This window comes from Patiria miniata, unplaced genomic scaffold (genome assembly GCF_015706575.1).
Source record: "Patiria miniata isolate m_02_andy unplaced genomic scaffold, ASM1570657v1 HiC_scaffold_18, whole genome shotgun sequence".
Taxonomy (NCBI): domain Eukaryota; kingdom Metazoa; phylum Echinodermata; class Asteroidea; order Valvatida; family Asterinidae; genus Patiria; species Patiria miniata.
Window position 1 is genome coordinate 12,906,603 of NW_024037056.1, and position 21,647 is coordinate 12,928,249.

The window sequence follows — 21,647 nt, forward strand, 5'->3', positions numbered from 1 at the left end:
GGGGAAAAATAAAAATTGTCAACTGTCTGATTGCACTTAAGATGTGATTAAGTGACTCTAAAAGTTTTGGTTAAAAAAAAAAATGAAGCATGAACGTAAACTTGTATCTTGTGTTGGTGTTGGTGTTAACAAATATCCAACTTTGTCTGATAATATTTACATACATTTCTGTTACTCAATTGCAAGAAAAAAAAATCTCCATTGCATCAATACATTCCAATGTATAAGATGCCAATTGTGGTGCCAGAAAGGATACGATCAAATGCCAGCAAATTTATAAATTCATCTGCACTAAACAATGGCAAAGGCCACACGTCAATTTCACCTGCCCGGACCTTTCCATTTCATGTTTGTGTTTTTCCTCGTAAATCTCTTGACTATTTTCCCAATTTTTGCCACCACCGGACACAGAACTGTACATCGAATTAAGGCCGTACATTTCATTTAAAAATAATATGCCATAGTTGTTTATTTTCGACAAACTCTGGGAGGTGACTTCAAGCTGTAAATTATCCGAAGCTGCCCGGACCTGCCCTTTAAGGTTCAAAGTTGCGTAGTTTGTTATGGATGGCTGGGTGTAAAGGTGTAATGGATCGATCCAGTATTTACATCCATTACGTTGTTTCCCGGCAATGCCACTGATCTCCAATCAAGAAATGAAATACATATATGGAAAAGCCTTTGTTTTTGTTCTGATTTTTTTTCTTTCTTTTTCTTTTTTTTTTTTTTTATCCCAAATCCCATAGACTTTGTACATGTTTCATTCTTAACTGCATTTTTTGCATAAAACACAGTCATATGCCTTTCAAACTTAACTCGGCATAAAGCATAGTAAACATGGACTTTTTTCCAGGTGAAAATTGAGATGATGTCATAATTTTACAGGCGATATTTTAAAATAAGCTTCAATTCACAACAAAAATCATGGTGCGGATAGCCCTATGTTCTGTTCATCGAACAAACAAAGCTCTAGTTCTTTTCTTCTTTTTCTTCTTTTTCTTCTTTTTCCTTTTAATCAGAGATGATGCACTGCAGGCTTAGCTCGTAACCCACAAGCAAGATGTCGATCGTTGAAACTAATGGATTTTGAAGTTTAATTGTTTTATTGATGCTCAATAAATTGTATTTTTTAAAGGGTTTCATGGTTGTCTCCATTGATCTCTGCACGAGTATGTATTATCAGGGCTGTTAATCTAGAAGATACATGTAAAAAAACCAAAAAACGAAACCTTGAAAGATCCACACTCGCCAACAGAATTGTTTTCCTTGAATCCATAGATTCAACCTTGGCTTTTCTAGCTGTTCAAGTTTTGATTAAATTGTTTCTTCAAAAGCTCAGTTACGCTGAAAAGTCAATTTTAATGAAATATTGAGTTGTGGTGGAAGGAAAGGGCACATGCTCGAAACAACAGAAAAATTATCTTAATATTTGCATCAAAACATATAATGATGGATGTTTGCCCTTTACGGTAATTTTATAAGCACCGTACACTCGGTGCCTTTTTGGGGGAACTTGTCAGAAAAAAATTTAAAAATTGCAAATTTGATTGAAAGTGATTGATTCTGATAAAAAAGAGGAAAATCTGTCTCGTGCTTATATGGCCCGTTAGGCCAGTGTTTATCTCTGATTTCAGTGTCATCAAACGACAGACTTAATTTTGTACTCGTGGGTGGAGAGATCGAGGCAAGTGAGGGTGAAGTGGCTTGCTTAAGGACACAACATATTTTCAGTAGGTGGACTTGAACCCCTGACCCTCTGATCGTGAGTCCTGAACCCTAACCACTAGGCCACACTCCCCCACTTATACGGGAGTAGATGTTGGAAGTAATTTGAATTTTCTTTTAAGATAACACCGAACTGCAAATGACGTTTTAATTTTTAAAAATGATTCTTTTTCTCTTTTCCCCCTGCAGATTTCTATTGCTTTTCTCGTGCCTTATCATCAGTATTCTTGCAACCGTGGATACAAGTACTAAATCTGCAAGCGGAGAAATTATCCAATCCTCTATTTACATCACATGCAATCATCTTGTCTTTACAATGGTAAGTCAACTTTGACCTTTGTACAGGGTGAGTAAAAAAAAAGCGAAACCCAAATGTCGGGACTATTGTTTTAGTGAAGTTCTGCATGTAGCACTTTCAAAATCTTGGATAAAAGCCCAATTCATAAGCTTTCTTTTAGTACAAGAATCATTCAAATCACTCATGTACTTTCCAAGTTACGGAATTTTAAACACAACCACCGTTTCAAAGTTCTGTCCACGGATCACAACAAAGGTGTGTGATCTTTCAGCCAAACGAAAACAATTCACACACATCTCTATGTGATTTGTTTTCGTCATGCTGAAAGAACACTTACCTTCTTGTGATCCATGGACGGAACTTGAAAACGGTTGTTGTGTTTAAAATTCCGTAACTTCAAAAGTACATGAGTGATTCGAATGATTCTTGTACTAAAAGAAAGCCTATGAATTGGGCTTTCATATCCTAGATTTTGAAAGGGCTACATGCAGAACTTCACTTAAAAAATGGTCCTGACATTTGGGATTCGTTTTTTTTGACTCACCCTGTATTAAGCCAGGTTCAGACTTTAAATTTGAAACTATGTATATTCATAATTTAGCATCGACAACTTTTCTACCCGACAAAATGCGACAACTTTCGCTGATACAACATTTTAATTTCAAAGTTGTTGCCCCGTGAAAAAGTTTCACACTTTTGAAGTTTGATCTGCATTTTGATGAACTACATGTAGGTCTTGGATTTTAATAATTTGATCATGGAAAAGTCATGGGAAAAATCAAGGAGTTTTATTGTCCTATAGATGCAGGAACTCTGCTTTAGGTTTAAATGTACGTACGTACATATGTACGTCATATGCATGTATGTGTACTCCATACGTTATTCGTCAGAACGCTGACATCTTCAGATGGTCCTCTGTGAATACAAAACTGTTTTTATCCACGACTCCCACAAAAAAACACTGCAATCATTTCTTTGTACACTGCTGAAAAGAACCTGACCTTTCTTTCGTCGACATGTTTTTTTTTAAAATCAAATTAACGGCAAAGGAAGAAACGTAGGGCAAATACGTCAAACGTAGTGCCCCAAACGGATGCTCGACGGTGAGCATTGTCACATCTAAATGGAAATGGCTGTCCTAATACAATTACGTTTAATCCACAAGAGCCATTAATGAAAGAGGGACAATGCTTTTTTTGTACGTGGACACGTGCCCGGGGCATACATTTGGTATTTTAAGACTTGCATTTAAGCTGGCAAATCTCATTTTCGGAAGGTGTTTTTATCTAAATTGCGTTGTCAACAACTCAGTGACTTTTTCATGTTTAAAACCGCTTTCATAGTATTTTCCAGTTTGTGTGATTATAAAGTACAGAAAATACCTCGTGCATCGTGGCATTACGGTACGATTGCATGTGGGATAATAATAATAATAACAGGTTTTTATAAAGCGCTTTTAACTATTAAGATTAAAGCGCTTTACATTATTATTACCCCTGATCATTGGGCCAATGAAACATTCCAAATGCCATCTCAGCTCCCTGGGGAGTATACAGCTCGATTGTGCCTGCTAGGCGCAAGGAAGCTAATTCATTCACAATAACCATCTCTGCCCTCACAGGTACCCATTTTCTCCTGGGTGGGGAGAAGCAATGAGTGACAAAGTGCCTTGCCCAAGGGCACACGCACCCTAACCCCAGGCTGGACTCGAACCCACAACCTGCAGAATTACCCGCAGACCACAAATTCAATGCTCCAGACCATGTGGTCATGGCAGTCCACAAATCTATCATCTAAAAATAATAACATGAAAAACATGAGTATACATGTACCTCTGTGGAATCATTCGCCCTGTGAACATTCCACATTATGAAATGTCCGTGACACAGCTTTTAAGAGCTCAGCGAATAAACCTGAAAATGTTTTTTTTTTTTTTTATCTTATACATCCATCATCTAGTAATGGTCAAGGAGATTACAGCCTAGGAGTTTTGGATCATTAATTAGATGTCATGGTTAATGGGCTCTGTTTACGGACTTTACACTTCCTTTCATTATGCTGGAATCGCCAATGTGCAGCTCTGTGCGAAATCCACACAGTTGACAGAATTCCTATTTTGATATCAGTTTGTTCCCTGATGGTACCAGGTCCATTGCATTAGCCGGCTCTACCTTCCTCAGTTCATGTACCGCAACTTAGTGCTTATTTCACATTCGGGGGACAGAGCTGTACCCTCAACTGTAGTCATTATTGCATTGGCAATGAAACCGATGCGTTCTCTCTACCACCGACTGTTCCTCCGCGCGTCTCCTGCCGTGAATTCAGCGGGCCACCAGGGGATATTAAACCCTAATTCAGCGAGGTAAAACGCGTATCATCCGTCGTTGGCGCGAATCGAATATGATTGGCAATTGACTACACGGCTCATTAAACCCTCGGCGGTCTGGCCCGGCCGGCGTGCGACAGTAAATCAATGGCCGGGATTGGTCGCGGGGAACAAATTAAGGAGTTATTTTGTAAACTGAAGAGGATCGATGCCCGACGTTTCGGCCAAGGTTGCCGGCATTACCCAGGAGGCTCATAAGACGCTGGCTCTTCAGAAGACGTGCCTCAGAGAGTTCATCGGAGCTACAGAGATTATTCGGTTAACCAGCTTACACGCCTACAATAAAGTTCAATGTCCATATGCTGCTTTCGAATCCCCTGGTTCTTGGGAGAATCAAGTCAACTTGACATAAAAAATTGTCCGTCGCTGGGCTTACAGAATATCTGATAAGGAGACACGGTGTGGGAATGTATTCATTGGAGCATGGAGCATCAATGTCGACCTGTCATGCTTGATCTAAGATGTGGAGTGGCTGTGTGTGCTCACTCAAATATGTCATGGGTGAATGCTTACACCCCTGCCCGCCCCCATGTTTTCGTTGTTTGTGTGTAGAAGAGTAAGAAAAGGTAAACGGCAGTAGCTGTTGAATCTAGCTTGAACAGATTCTCACAAGTCAATCACATGTCACTCCTGTAGTGGCTGACTGCCCTTTCTAGAAGAGATTCAGAGGGCATTTGTCTTGGGAGGTAGTTACCCAAATGTGGGTGGGCGAAGAAAAAGATTAGTAAGTGGATTGGAGGAGGTATAATGTTCCCTCCCATTCTGCCACCTATAGACTAATCCAGCGACAGCCATCTTCTGCGATGGCACCAGGCTTGCGCGAGTCGTGCTCTGACAGTACGCACCCACTCCAGCCTCCTTCGACCAAAATGCATGTGCGCCTTGTCTTTAAGAACGCGTGCAGCTTGCGCATGAACGTGGTGCCACCTCAAACACGTCTTTCCAATTTTGTTCGCCGGCTTGGTCTATACAGCCTCACCCATAATTTCTATTTAATGTTTAATAAATTTGCTATTATGAAGTTAAAACATCGGTACTGGCATCTTTCCTGTAGAGATGGAGGAATTATGATTTTGTGTCCTGTGCAACATGCACTTTATTGCAGCATGCAGTTCTTAAGTTTTCAGTGTGGCATCTGCAGCATTGGCAGTGTTGAAGGGAGAACAGTACACACCCTCGTTTGAAAACCATGATACAGATGTTTATACACGGTGCCTGCCACTTTCAAAAAGGTTTCGCTGCTATCGCAGTGAGCTTTCACCTCAGGCCTATTCCCTGACCTGGGACTTGGGGGGGGGGGGGGACGGTTGTTCGTCAGTCCTCAAAGTGATCCCTTGCTCTGAATCTCTTACAGCATTCCTGTCACTATCTCATACGTATTCATCCCCAAAACCTAGTAACACCATTCCTCTGGTGACAGAAAAGCAGTCCAAAAGAACTTCAAATGAACCCTTCCCTTTACCGATTGACAAAGCTCCAAAGAGATCAGCATACCAATCATCTCTGTATCGTACTCCCTGGATAGAAACCTGTTAATAGCCTTACAAACTTGACTAGTCAACTCACACTGAATAGCAAGTTAACTGAGGCCTGAAGTCAGAATGCCCAGACGTGTCTAGAGTACATTCCAATTATCTCACTAATTCACACCTTGCGCCAAAACACCTGTGCCTATGCCAGTCACCCCCACCCCTGCCTCTCCACCTGCTCTTTTTCTTGTTTTCTCTGGAGTCGAAGGCGTGAGGCTACCTCAGGAAATTCAACACCTATTACCTTTCTCCCCATTAAAGCGTGGGGCCCCAAGTAACAGCCCAGACAACCGTGACCGTGTTGTTCGAATGAGAGGTGGCAATCCTCTTTAAAAAGTACCGACTTGCTTCTTGAAAGTTGTTGCGCGATGTGTCGAAAGACATTCCCCCGCCGGGCTGCCACGCTTGTCGCGTCGCGCTGCCCTCCGGTGACTGTGGCAAAAGTCGTTAGCGGAAAGGGGGAAGGAGGTCTACTGATCCAGAATTCTGGGGAATGAGGGCCATCACCATTTTTGTCCTTGGGAGGCTTTGGAATCGGCAGTTGGCTAATGTGTTGAGAGATTTTCGAAGTCTTGAAAATTAAGAAAGGAGCTATATACCCTGTTGCGACAGATTTTGTCCCTGTACTATACCGCCCTAAAGTGCCGTGCCTGTTACTCCCTGTATTGCCCAAAACCGCCCTGCCTGTCACTCCCTGTACTGCCCCAAACCGCCCTGCCTGTCACTCCCTGTACTGCCCTTACCCGCCCTGCCTGTTACTCCATGTACCGCCCCAAACCACCCTGCCTGTTACTCCCTGTACTGTCCCAAACCGCCCTGCCTGTTACTCCCTGTAATGTCCCAAACCGCCCTGCCTGTTATCCCTGTACTGCCCTAAACTGCCATGCCTGTTACTCCCTGGACTGCCCCAAACCATCCTGCCTGTTTCAAATTTCAAATATTGCTGGGTATGCTGTACTTTTTCCTGATGATGGGGGCTGAAATGTAGTATATTCCAAGACTAAAAACCTTCAAAATACAGTCTTTGTTCCCGTTACTTTCTGCCGACATCGAAGTGGAAAAGAAATTGGCCCTTTCTCTAATTGAAAACTGGTTACTTTTTTTCTTTTTCTACAAAATCGAAACAGCAGCTTTACAGCGGCACATTCCTCCAGATACCTGATAGGCAATTTATCTTTCGCTTACACTAATATCATCACTCCCCGTGAATGTTTTCTTCCAGAAATATGTACAAGCTATTCCAGAATTGATGTGTTTCATTTTCTTCGGCGATAAAAACAAGCGGTGTCATCAATTTCGATACCAAGATATCTCGCATTCCGTCTGTCACGAAGATGGATGTTACAGGGTACCTTGAGCCATTAAGTGAAGTTGTGTAGTCGTGCCGAAGTCCAAGATCGAAAATGTGTTGCTTGAGACTTTACACAAACATTCTAATATCTCTTGTATGTATCATGAAGAATGTAAATTATCTGAAGCACATTTCAACCTAATCGTTGCCAACTAGAATGGTGCTGTTGAAATAAAGACCACAGATTTGATTATCATTCATGTGTCTCATGACCGTGTAGACCAGACATTCCATGAGTGAGAGGGGAAGAGGAATGTTGATACTGATTACATGCCAGTGTCTTTAGTCGAGGTAGAGTTGTCACGGAACGAGGGAGTTATGTGATTAAGTCATCACAAGTTCATCACAAGTCCAAAACAAGTGAATCACAAGTCCATAACAAGTTCATCACAAGGCAATTACAAGTCCATAACAAGTGAATCACAAGAGAATCATAATTCCAACACAATTTCATCACATGTCAGTCACAAGTCAGTCACAAGTGAATCACAAGTCCATCACAAGTCAGTCACAAGTCAATCACAAGTCCATCACATGTCAGTCACAAGTCAATCACAAGTCAATCGCTGGTCAATCACAAGTCCATCACAAGTCAATCACAAAGCAATCACAAGTCAATCACAAGACAATCACAAGACAAACACAAGTCCATCACAAGTCCATCACAAGTCAGTCACAAGTCCATCACAAGTCCATCACAAGTCAATCACGAGTCAACCACAAGTTCATCACAAGTCAATCAGAAGTCAATCACAAGTCAATCACAAATCAATCACAAGTCAATCACAAGTCAATCACAAGTCAGTCACAAGTCATCCTGTCCCTATTCAAATCAGTGTTGTATTGAGGTACTTGTTGTAAATCACAAGTCCATCACAACTCCATCACAAGTCAATCACAACTCAATCACAAGTCCTCCAGCCCCCAGCCAAATCACAGGTTATGAACTGTGGCAAAGGGATTCCTTACTGTTCATTTGTGACTGGACTTGTAAATTTACTTGTGATTTACTTTTGACCGGGACCTGTGTTCTGTACTGGTGATCAATCACTGTTACTTGCACATCAAATGCTTTCCCAGCCCAAGAATGTTGATCAAGTACAACATATCCCATCCAGCAATATACTCGTGTCTCGCAACACGACTTGAAATAACCACTGGATGAGTGGACCAACCCCAGGCTGGTCTAGTAGCTTTCATGACCCAAAAAATCCTGTCACTTTGGAGTTTCTTGGTTTTTTTATTAAGACTTGATGATATTTCTTAAGAGTTACCACACAGCATATAAAATCCCACAGAAAGTTATCAGTACTTGAATTTACAATTCAAGAACTGTACTTGTATAACTCAATTTATTCAAAGAAAAAAAGAAAAAACTATGCAGCAGTTAATTTGTAATCATTGGTATTGAACATCTGTCAGATTTCCTTGAGTTGCCGTCCTTTAGTGTAGCCAACATTCTGTCCTGAAATTCAAGCCCTGCATAAAATGAAACAATTTGAAGATTATTTTGTCCTATTAGTCTCACGGCTGAAGAATCTCTCCCCGATGTTCAAGCCTCGAATGAGTGAGACAATGAAATCCTTAACATTTTCCAGCGGACACTCGTCCGCAAGGCCGCGAGAACGCGGGCCCTCAATCATCTCAGGAAGGACGATCCATAGAGTTTAGATCAATAAACCAAAAGGGTAATTACAGACTACCGCCGTAAAAAGATGACGGCCGGTAATGATGGCGGCCGCGATCAGCAGGCCGCTAATTCTCGAATACCGTACGTAAAGCGTAGCTTCTTGATGGACAGAGCCGGTCGCGGTGGCTTTCCGTCAACGGCCGCGGAATATTGACGCAGCCGCTTATCAATCCGCGTCCTGCTCTCAATTACGCCGTCCAGTTCCCCGTGCCAGCCATGTTTTAGCTGGGTTATATGCGGATCGTTAAAGACATTTGCACAGACGAGAATCTGTGCATGTTGACGTAATTGCCTGGCCATTAAAACAAGAAAATATTGATTTAAGTTTCCTGATTGGAGGGGGGTCGCCCCCCTTTTTTGAAGGTGTTCCATTATCATTTTGATATCGTCATGATCCTTTGACAAACCTTCTGACATTCTATATTAGGTTTTTCCCTTCACCGACATATTTCTGTGAACACTGTTTACTCAATATTGCCCTCGAATGATTGTGAGAAATAAAAAACACTCGGGTGGGATTCGAACCCACAACCTCCTGCTTACTAGCACAGACGTCTTCTGACATTAAAGCAATGTTCGGTTGGGCAGGGGCATCACCATTTGATTTTACAAGAATTCTACCTAGCTCATTCTTGACTGGCAGTTCAGTTGAACTTCCACTCAAGAAGTTCAGATGAAGTTGGGTTTTCTCTTCACCCTTCCCAAAGAAATATGGAAAGGATGTGACTGGTTAAAGTTATGTAGGAGAGATCATAAAATAAATGGATGGATCCACTAAGAACATCTGATCCCTTAAATTTTCATTAAAAGTCCACTTCTCCATGAAAACAATCTTTAAGAGATGTTTCACGGACATTTACATGGGGCTTATATAGGACTAATCCTGTATTAAGGGTATTTTCACATTTTTTTTAATGACCCTGACCACTGAGGATTATCATTGGTTATACATAACGGTACACTGGGTCTATCTCCATGGGTAAACAAAGGACTTTCCTAAGGGTGTTTTCACGGACTCCTAATCTGGCTTAATATGTTGAAAAATCCGTGAAAATTTAGTTAACAGTAATTTCAAGGGAAAATGGCTCTTTAACGAATTTTTAAGGGATGAAGATGTTCAGAGACCTGGCAGAAGTACATGATGTGATGGCAACAGCAAAAAGGAGTAAATGAAGATGGGCGGGAAACCTGGCAAGAAAAGAGGATGAAAGATGGAGCCAACAGAATGGCAGTCACTATATGGCACAAGGAAAAGAGGGAGACCTCGGTGTAGATGGAGGGACGAGCCGGTGGTGGAAACGGGGACAACAGCCTGGAAGAGACATACTGGGGACAGAGAGAAATGGCGTGATATGGGGGAGGGGTTTGCCCAGCAGTGGGATGATAAAGCCTGATGATGATGATGAGGTCATTGGCGTAGTGGTACTTTCCTCGCCTTCCACTGCTGTGACCCGGGTTTGAATTCCGCCTGGGCCAATATGTGGATTAGGTTTTCAGTCCCTGCCTGATTCCATGGGTTTCCCCAGAATATTCTTCTGGGCTTTTCCTCCCACCTCTAAAACTGTAACTTCTTCTCGTTGTCTTCTCTCCACAGGTTTCTTCAGGCTTGCGAGCTGCAGTGCCTAGGGCGCTTTTGAGGAATCCTTGATTTTCATTACCAGAAATGATTAATAATAATAATGATGATGATGATAATGACTGTATGCTCAGTATCGTCTGAGAGCTTGGGACAGAATTCACGAGCTTATACTCAGGTTGGACTCGAACCAGCGACCTCCTGCTTAACAGTGCAGACATCTTTAGATTGATTTTAGGATCAACCAAAGAGGTTGGTTGAAGGCCGACCAACATATTGGTTATAAATGACAAATTAGGTTGGTCGATAGGTTGGTTGTACACTCAACCAACGTGATTGGTTGAAGGACAACCAATGCATTGGTTATTAAGTAACCAATAAGTTGGTTGAAACAACGAATAGATTGGTTCTGGGCTCAGCCAAAGAGAGTCTTTATAATCGAGTACAAGTATGGGTACTTTGACGATGGAGTTCGATTGTGAATTAGTCAAGTCCAAGTACTTTGCCCCTCGAGTACAAGTACAGTGAATTTGAGTCTGAGTATTTTGATATTCGAGTGCGAGTATGAGTATTCTCCATAAGCATTAAGCCAAAGATTGCTTAACAATAGGTGGACTGGCTAGATCAAATGCAGTGGCGTTGCAGCTGACACTATGAAACGTGGTGTTTACTTAGATGTACCCAATTGCCTCAGTATTACAGCTTCCAGTGTATACAGACTATATATTCAAGAGATTTGTACTCAAGTCAGATTCCTGGGGTATATAAATTATAGCTGATGAATCATGTGTAATGTACACGAGTCAACAGTGAACCCTCAAGTTGAAGGCAATCATCGCAGAAGGAAACGTAACCCTAGACTAAAACGACTTTGCATCTGATGTTTGTGTGAAGAAAGCTTGGGGGGGTCCATGATATATGGGACACTGGATGGCGACGAGAAGTTATCATGATTTCGGTGTTGGTTTGCTGTTGGCGCGTCCCGACAGCCGTTGTTGGTATTGCATCACGACCTACGGCCAAGTATCTCGATCACGCTTGTAGAACAACGCGCGTGCCGGCTCCGGCGCAAATACCGCAGAGGCCAGGGGCCAAAAACATTTAGCGAAACGGGAGACGAGCGAAAACCGGTTAGATGTGGACAAATTTGTCGGGCGGACATTTGCGCTGATAACTTGGGAATGAGTCATTGGAGACAGCATGAGTGTGATTTACTCGAGAAAAAAAAGGAAATCATCCAGACAGAGAGTTCGTGACTTTCTTCAGATCAGTGGCATTGCCAAGGTTTGGAGGTGTTAGCTTATACATAATGAGGAATTTTGTGTTTAAAAGGGCTGACATTTTAGTTATATTCGGCTGGTTTATTCACACAAGCATTGTATACACTCAGTCCTGCCAGAGCATTATGAGAAACGTGTTGCAAGCTTGCTCATCAGGTGGGATTCGAACTCACTACAGACTGACATCGTTCTAAATTCCTTTTGTTATGTAGGCAGCTGAGAGTTGATTTCACAGGGTGCCGTTAGCAAATTTTTCTAAGCACTGAGAAAAAAAGTTTGGACACTCGGCTGAAAATTAGGGTTGTCAAATTCGAATAATTTAGTATTTGATCACTCGAAACTGTGTTTTACCAAATATTCGGATATTCGAAACTGCCAGATGCCACGAAACTGACACGAAGAGCGCGCCAGCTGTAATTTGCGTACGACGATCGATATGGGGCACTGGAGTGTTTTGCAGTTAGTATTTTTTAACTGTAGAGGGCTTTAACCTGCTAAACGGATGTGAGCGATGAACCGCCGTTGACAAAAAAGTTACCATCGACCAAAAAGTGACACCTGACAATAAAGCGCCACAACTTTATGATAAAAATACATCACAGTGGTGTGTGTATGTGCGTAGTTTTTTTGTTTTCGAATATTCAAACCAGCAAAAAGCTATTCGAATATTTGATGATCGAGTAATCGGTAGTATTCGGGATAGCCCTACTGAAAATTGATGCCTATATCTCTGTGTACATGTAGATACTAAACACTGCAACAACAAAAAGGGAATTTTGTCCAACTGCATCATTTTTCATAAACCGTTGTCAATCTTGGACGATTTACAGTCTTTGGTAGCAAACGGGGTATCAACATGTAGCTAACAAAATTCCCCAAAGGTCGATATTAATGACGTTATCATAAAATGATCAGATTCAAAATTATGACCCCTCCAATTAGTGTGGACTGTTCTTACTTGACTTGTACTGTCCAAATCATGTATTAGCACATCAAAACTTCTCTCCTTTGGTTGTAAATGAAAAGTGTTTTTTATAATATGTTATAAGCTTACTTCTGCTACAAGCTAAAAATATTAGTTTTCAAGATTAGGCAAGTATGAAATGATCGAAACCATCCTAAGCAACTATAGTACATTGAGGACATCTTCTTTTCCACAAAGAAGTTTCAAGCTTACTTCAACTTTTGTCTTTAAATACCCGTCTAATACTAATAGGCACAATTTAACAAACATGGTAGGTCATGATATAGTCCAGAAACCACTGTACATTAGTATGCTCCCCACAGAGTTGGGAGAGATCCAGGAATGACGTTCAGCCTGTTGATCAGCGGTAGTATCATTTGAAGTGCTAGCATTACATGTACATTATTCACAAAGGGACCCGCAACCGTTTCAAAACAGCTGTTTGAATAATCCAGATCCAATTAATGTCTGTTTTGTAGCACTGTGCCTGACATTTACCTGCAGTGTGTACGTGAATGGCATAACAGAGTGATCGTAAAGGTAAAACAAAAAAGCAAATCTCCTTCATCAGCTATAGCATGTTTCTTTCCCCGTTCCGATAATCTTCGATGAATCCTTGATAAAACAGTCTACACCTCGACTCAAAAACAATCTCCCCACACTATACCCCTGTGTGTGCATTGCCTTTCGCTGTCTGTTATTGACCGAATGAAATTGCAGTCAGCGGTCAACCTTTATAATCCCAGATACGGTTGCCACGGTAACCATTTACATCATTCGTCGATTTCCTCGGGGGGGGGGGGGGGGGGGAGAAGATCCAACGTTGAAATCTATTCAATTCGCTGAAGAAACTGCGCGCCGATCGCCAGCTCATGAAACTGAAGAGGGAATTTGTGTGTTAATGAGAACTGGCGTCTTTGCTAGGTGATTCCAAGTCAGTGCGATGCCTTGAACCAAATTCTTAACAGAGTTTGCGGGATTTGCCGACATGCAGCAGATGCAAATTTGTCGGGGAAGTTTGCAATTTGATCGGTAACCGATTGTACCGAATTCATCTGAACGTCCCGTTCGTGGTAGCGATTACAACTTGTTGGTAATTTGTGAGGCATCACTGTCTTTCCCTTGTGAGTTTGTGTGGTGCATATCATTTGTAGGGCTGTACTTTTCCGAATAAATCAGTCTTCGATTCCTCTTGGACTGGAATATTTGAATATTTTCAAAATGCGCTGAATATAGACCTTGGTGAGTAGTGGATTTTTCTACTTGAGCACTCACAAAGAAATTACTCTGGAGTAGTCCAGTACTCGAGTAATTAACCAAGTTCCCATAAAGGCAGAAAAAATGGCATGTCCGTTAGTATGACGTGAAGTAACTTACAAGCAAATAGCATGCAAGTCAAACCACATTCTGCAGCACTGAGATTTCCTTACTGTGCAACGTTTTGGGTCATTTACTTGATTTTTTTGTTTTGTCTAATGGAATCCTAGGGAGAGAGAGGTGGAGGGAGTGATTCCCTGTTTGCAGGGGACGTATTAAGCCGTGAACCCTAAACCCTAAATTGCTACTCACGAGTACCTCCTTCTACTCCCACCAGGATGAGTACCCGAGTAGATGATTACCATGAGTAGAACAACGGGTAGCATAAACTACTTGCAAGTACTTGAGTAATCAAGTTACTCGCCGAGCGGTAGTGCTGATCAAATTAACGTGCACCAGCCTAAACTAGCCGCCCAACCGGGATTTGTATGTGCCTGCACTTTTGAAAGCTGACAAAGAGCTTATTAAAATAATACAAAGAATAGGAAGCATAGTGGCTGATATTTGACGCTTTCATTGATTTGCCGAATTACAAACAAACAAACGGAAATTTCCAAAAATGCATCACTTGACGCATCTTTGGACGTTCTTTTGTTGTTTTCTTCAAAATGACAGCACGCCAGAAAGAATAATTTCACAGGGAGTTTAGTGCCATTACTATCTTTAAACCAAGCATGCTTTTCAACAATAATTTGGTCAGTTACTACTTTAGATAGCTGCAAATGATCTATGACTTTAAAAGGAGCCATTCCTCTCATTCTGCGGGAAAATAATTGTTACAATTAATCACCCTTTTGTGCCCAATTTCCCCAGCCGCAAAGAATTCCCCAATAAATCTCGTCATAATTGCATCCTCTTTTACCGGATTGTCGTCAAATGAAATTTAATCACCATTGCAATCCTCATCGGAAAACCCCCGGAGTAAACCATTTATTAAACGGCAAACACATGTTGCTACTATGTAGACCGTCCATGTATGTCTACTAATGTGATTGTTATCTTTAGCTTAGCCATCCAAATGGCAGTGGAAAATACGGTCATTTGTCAAAACTCTGCGACCGGAAAAGTTATTGTATTAGGTTCGTATTGCTTTTATTATTATCCTTTTTTTTTTGGGTACTGTTCGGTTGGTGAATCTAGAGCATTGACTGACTACTCCAATTTAGCGCTTACGTCCGGTGGGAAATCTCTGTATCTGTACTGTGTAGCCTCGGGCAGGAAAAGATCACAGAAAGGGGGAAAAGAAGAGAAGGTATTGCTGGGGAAAATACTCGCAGGGTTGTTGTTCTTGGAAGATTTGACGTGATGAAAGAGATGTGCTTTGCAGTTTGCGTCCTGCGTGATAGATGAAAGAAAAACGATATTTGACAATGAGATGAAACATGTACACGAAAACAAAAAATTATTACTCTTCTTGACCACAAACGTATCAATCAAGCAGAAAATCGTGTCTGCTTTCAAATTTTAGAAGTATGCGATCCAGTTCTTACCCTTGAAGGTCATCTATATGATCATTTGCTTTGGGTTGATACTTGGTATGTACATAGACAGGGATGTGTTCTAGACGAAAATTGATGTGACGTCATGATGACTTCATCAGGTGTCATGTTACATCACATTAAAGGTGCATATTTTGAAGCCTTATCTACACAACTATTGGTTCAACTGGGTTGATACTAATTGGTATGCGCATAAACAGGGATGTGTAATAGATGAAAATTGATGTGACGTCATGATGACATTGGGTGTCTGGCTACATCACATTAAAGGTGCATATTTTGAAGCCCTAGGTATCTACACAACTATGGGCTCAATTGGGTTGATACTTGGTATGTACATTAACAGGGATGTGTTCTAGACAAAAATTGATGTGACATCATGATGGCATCATCAGGTGTCATGCTGCATTACATTAAAGGTGCATATTTTGAAGCCTTATCTACACAACTTTGGGTTCAATTCGGTTGATACTTGATATGCACATAAACAGGGATGTGTTATAGACAAAAATTTATGTGACGTCATGATGACATCATTGGGTGTCATGTTACATCACATTAAAGGTGCATATTTTGAAGCCCTGTACAACTATGGGTTCAATCTGGTTGATACTTGATATGCACATAAACAGAGATGTGTTATAGACAAAAATTGATGTGACGTCATGATGACATCATTGGGTGTCATGTTACATCACATTAAAGGTGATTCTTTGAACCCTAATATTGAAACAGAAAGCCAATTGGGTTGAAAGTGTGAACATGCATACATTGTCAAACAAGACACAAAGTATTTACAAAGAGCCGAAACAGATGGTTTGTCCACATGACAAACACATTTCTAGTTGTGCATTTTTTCATTTGAAACATGATTTTTTTTTGCTCTCTTAAAACTTGCTTTTGCTGCTGAGTGGACAGATTTGTCAAATCGGTGACACTGTTAATGGGAACATGCTGACAATAAACATAGAGCGTTTTCGAAAGACCGGCTTTGGCTTTGTCTTCGGCTTAAGGAGATTTAAGGCCCAAAACTTCTGGAACTCCAGCTACATTTTGGTGCCTGTTATGCTTCAGGAACATTCAATCAGTTGACATGAAGCCAAACGTTAGAATATTTTTGTTTAGTTTGCCTCTCAGTGATTCAGAAGTCGGAGGCAAAGCCGAAGCTGAGCAAAGGCTTCGAAAACCCCCATAGCTGTAGTTCTGCAAGCGTGTCTCAAACACAATCTTAATTTTAGGGAAGAAATTCTGCTTGATAGAGTACCCCATTCACGTTTGCATACCCCCATTGTAATTGGTCTGCCCAGAACTGTGGCAAGGCAATAAGAGGCATCCCGTAAGCTAGGAGGTGCCGTTAACTCTTGAAGTATACAGAAATACTTGCCTACGTTAGATGAAATTAAATCAAGTGGCCTGTCGACTCTAGTGGGCCTCATTCGGAGCCGGCATACTGGCTCGCCGCAAGTAGAGGAATTTCCAACTGATGTTATTGTGTCTACATGAATGTTGCCTTCACAAGGGGCAATGCTCCCAAGACCACTGTGTCTCGACTCCCAAGCTCCAGCCCCACAGGAAATCAAAGGCAATTCTATACATGTACATTGATCTATCCCTTAAAACCCAAAATTGAAATTGCTTTGTTAAAAAGAGCTTTCCAGAACAACTTAAAAATGGGGAAAATAATCCTTGTCATAAAAAACGAGAATGGACAGGCCTCAGGTTTAATAGCAGCATTGAAAAACTGAAAGATGGGGGAACTTATCCAATGGGATAATCAATTGAGTTCCGAAGAAAAATCAGTTCCGCGAGTGAAGAAAATTCCCAAAGTGCATAGTCAAGGAAATTCAGTTATAATGGCAGGACTATTGACGACTCCGTTGAAATAGCTAACAGACAGCAGGATGGTTAATGCCCCCTTTTGAAATCTTGAAATGAAAAAAAATGATGTCGCACTGTTGAAACAAAACATTTACCCAGACACCCCCCTCCCGAAGTTTGGCCCTAGTTACGTCACTGTTTAGGATATGGGCAATCCGTTAATCTGGACGACATGTCAGACACTTTAAAGACCTACTGCTGGAAAAGTAATATATGACATCTAATGAGTAGAAAACAATTACAGACCAAAGTAAGGGACCACCGCCTTTAAACGAACTTGTACATGTCCATCATGTGGTCGGACGTACATGTGCGTTGATATTTACGGAATTGCCCGTGTATATAATTCATGTTCCTATGACGTACATAATTCTAGATGTCTTCCCTGATCCGTACGTATTCCCCTCTGCATCAGGCAACGGTATCAGACATACTGTTTACTGGCCTGGCCTGTCCTAGATTTAGCCCTCGCCAGCCAGTGATGACAAGGAGGAGATATAACTAGAGTCCGTCTGTAATGCGACTCGATGATGGATGTTTCTAGTTTATATCGGTACTTTAACTGTGTCATAACGGTTATTTACTTTTTTTGTCAAAGCCTTTTAAGTTAGTTTGTTGAGTTTATGTTAAAATGTTGAACATTTTGGAGGGCGTGTTTCCAAAATGCAATAATTGCCATTTGGTAACATTTTAGAATCCTGCCCTCTCCTGGTTGTTCAAGGTTTTGGCGGCCGTTATGTTGTGAACTACAAATGAAAATAGAATACAGAAACAAAATATGTAGTTTAGGCCAAAAAAAAAAGTCTCCGGTTTCTGGTATGCGCGCGCGTCGCCGTAGCCATGCGCGTCGGAAAAATGAAACAAGTTTTTTTCAATGAAAGATGATGTCTCAAAACCGCCAAACTCACTGGTTTGACTGGAATCCTGCTGCTGCACAATTTTAACATGTTTTTGGATGGGGCTATGATCGAGAATAAGCTTTATGTGGCCTCTCTGGACTCCCATATATTTGCACTAAGTTTAGTCGGGCACCATTTGCAGTCATCAGCCGACATTTGAGGCAAAAAAAATAAGGTAAAAAAAAAAAAAGCCGCGTCACCGCACCACTTTTTGGGCAAGCTCCATTCCAGAAACTGGAGACTTTTTTTTTGGCCTTAGAAACTGCTCTTATACTATTGTATGCTCTATTAGTTTTCATAACTGTACAACTTTTTTACTTTTTAATATGTATATATCGCATTTTTTGGAAATGATGTCTTCAGTTCTAAAATCGGAATGTTACACAGGGTCAAACTTGCTTTGCATTCGCTTCGCATGAATTATGAACCGGCCTTTAGAGTTTCGAGGAATCTTTGGTAAAAAAATTAATTGAAACTTTTATTTTTTCTCTTCTTGCAGGAATTGGTAATTGTGTTAACTCTTACTATTGAGTGCATCTTAAGAATATGGTCGGCCGGCTGCAGGAGTCGATACCAGGGGCATTATGGGAGACTTCGCTTTATAAGACGACCTCTATGTATTTTAGGTAAGTGTGAGGGATGTTTGGAAGGGATGGGATATGGGTCATCATGTGGAACATTCTTGACCACGAAAATTCAATCAAAGGCTGCCAAATGGGCAATGGTTCCTCTTTGTGAGCATATAGGATCATTTGCTTCTGAAGGGATTGGATATGGGTCATCAAGAGAATTGTTCTTGACTACAAAATTCAATCGAAGTCAGTATAAATACTGTTGAGATCACTCTTGCGAATCAGTGTTTGTGGCGTTTGGCTGTGTATCAGAAGTTGGCTGGGAAAGTTTGCCTTTTGAAAATTTAGGAATTGTCTGCAAAAATAAGCCTGGCGCGAAGTGGTTAAAATAGTTACACCTTATAGTGTAGCGTTGATTAAAAAAATCTATGATGAGAAGTGAACACATTGGCAATTTTTAAATAAAAGAGCTGAATTTCATATTTTCAGTTTCACAAGCAAAAACACCATTGAGAAGGTTTGCCCTGGAGGTATCTAACATGACAAAACAGACTTCCAAAGAGTCTAAGCTTCAGAAGGACAATGTCAAAAAAAAAAGTTTGATCTGGCAAACATCCACTTCCGAAACATGGGGGAAAACATCCGGGAAAACTACGTATTGAAAAGCCACATCGCTCCCTTTAACTGCAAAATCCCCCTTTTAAATCAATCAATTTACTGCAAGATCCACTATGCGTCATTCACTAGTAAATCCCAACAAATATGATGGCTGGCTCCAATTGGATTCTCTCCACTTCAAGACAAGGCAAACAAAAAAACAAAATAAAACTGATTGCATGTTTTCCATTAGGAAGTGAATCAATTTGTAGGAGTAGCCGGCGTGTTTGCCCGGTCGTCCCTGTCAATATGCCAGGCGATTCCCCCGTCATTTCCAGTATTTGCTAATTTATTTTTTTTTCTCACCTGCACGTAGCAATCACCTCAAAAGGAACACTTCAAATTTTTGATTCAAAACCGCGACAGCTTGTCTTGTTGTGAAACGCCGCACGAGCGAGCGCATATAATGAGGTACTGCACGTGCTCAGTGTTTTTTCCTTCCCTGCTTTGGTACTATAAAAAAAAAAGGGGGACGTATTTACATCTCGCGCGGAACGTGTGCGTAGGACAATCTGCCGCGCTGGCCATCATTGTCAGGCTGTCGCGTTCGTTTGCAGAATCGTCCCTCATTTGAGCGATTCGGCATGACAGGGCTTTATCTGCTGCCGGCCGGGTGTTATTGCACAGCTGAAAAATCACAAATGCTTAGATAATTAAGATTTTATGAAAGGGGGGATCTTTCCTGGATCAGATTCCTGAACCGTTTGTGGCATGTGCAGATTAGAAGCCCAGATAACTCAGTCAGTGATGTGAAAATGAATGATTCAAACTTTATTAGCAAAACAAGACTTTCAATTTACTTTTTCTCTAAAGTGGGCATTATTATTTATGTATTGAAAATGTGTCACTGATTTCACAAGTTTCACTCGCTGTGTTGTTTGTCTTATTCAGTTAAAGGCAATATACAACATTTGCAAATATCAAAAAACAAAACAACCAAATTATTATGAAATACCTTACTTGACTGTAAGTGAATAATAGTCTCAAGCATTTTGTGAAATCATGGCACCTGGTGTGCTGTCATTTCCAAGAAAAGTGGAATTTTTGTATCAATTTCCAACAATGGTTGGCCAACCATAAAGTAACCTTGTTTCAAATACTGCCCCCAATTTACCAAATTTAGTTAGTCCACATTTTGTTTGCAATCGGTTACACATCTGTGAACGGGTACAAACCAGCTAGTCTGGTTCCCTGACTTGACAATTCCCTGATGTCTATAAATTGTTCCGTTTTGTCTGGAGGAGGGTCAGGGAATCAGGCCACAAGAACTTACTTTTTTCTTGGTTTTTCCAGCATCCAGTGTAACAATAATGCTATACTAATCCCCAAATCTATCCAGTTCTGAAAATTTCTGAGAATTGTCCACACAAATGTCTACACATTGTTGGTTTTAACTCACTAAAACCCATTTCTAGTCCAATGTAGATGAGTGGAAGGCTACCGTAGCTGCAAACGTCCTGTCTGTTAACTAGCTTAAATAAATACACTTAAAAAAAACAGGAGAATGCTGTTCACGTGTTCCTTTTCTCTGAAGCCCTAGGTGCCAAAATATGCATCAATTTGTAAAAATCTTGGAGCTAGATTGTCCGTCCAAACTTCCACTGTTTGTTCAAAAATCATATTGACATACATTCTCAGCTTAATTTGAAAAACGGCTTGTTATTGCACTCCTCCCAACACATCACTTGATGCTTCCCAATTCGGGAAGCCGTTGTCCAAACATTTTCTCTGATATTCCAGCCGCCATGATTGAGGTTATTTTTGTGGGATAAGTGTAGTCTCAACTCCAGTCACTCACCGCATGTAAGGGACTTAACCCTTAAACCCATTAGCCTGGGGAAACACTCCTTGAGTGACGCAGTATTTTTTATTTTTATTCCGCTTGTGGCACAGTCTAGCATTTCATTTCTTAAAATAAACCGGCCAGAAAGATTTTTTTTTTAAGTCACGGGAAATTCCTCGACTTGATAAAATGCCAAAATAGGCTCCCGGTCGGAAACGGTGGTACGATCTTGCATTTCGCGCA

The 21,647-nt window shown here is 41.0% G+C and overlaps 1 protein-coding gene across 1 annotated transcript in view; it reads left to right on the top strand.

Annotated features, from left to right (window-relative positions):
- Positions 1-1,920: 1,920 nt before the first annotated feature.
- LOC119724665 (potassium voltage-gated channel subfamily KQT member 4-like) overlaps positions 1,921-21,647 on the top strand; it is a 38,698-nt gene continuing 18,971 nt past the window's right edge. The window contains exons 1-2 of the mRNA XM_038195821.1: positions 1,921-2,044; positions 18,892-19,018. Of these exons, the coding sequence (XP_038051749.1) occupies positions 2,042-2,044; positions 18,892-19,018 (130 nt within the window). The 5' untranslated portion in view covers positions 1,921-2,041. The remainder of the gene's footprint in view (positions 2,045-18,891; positions 19,019-21,647) is intronic.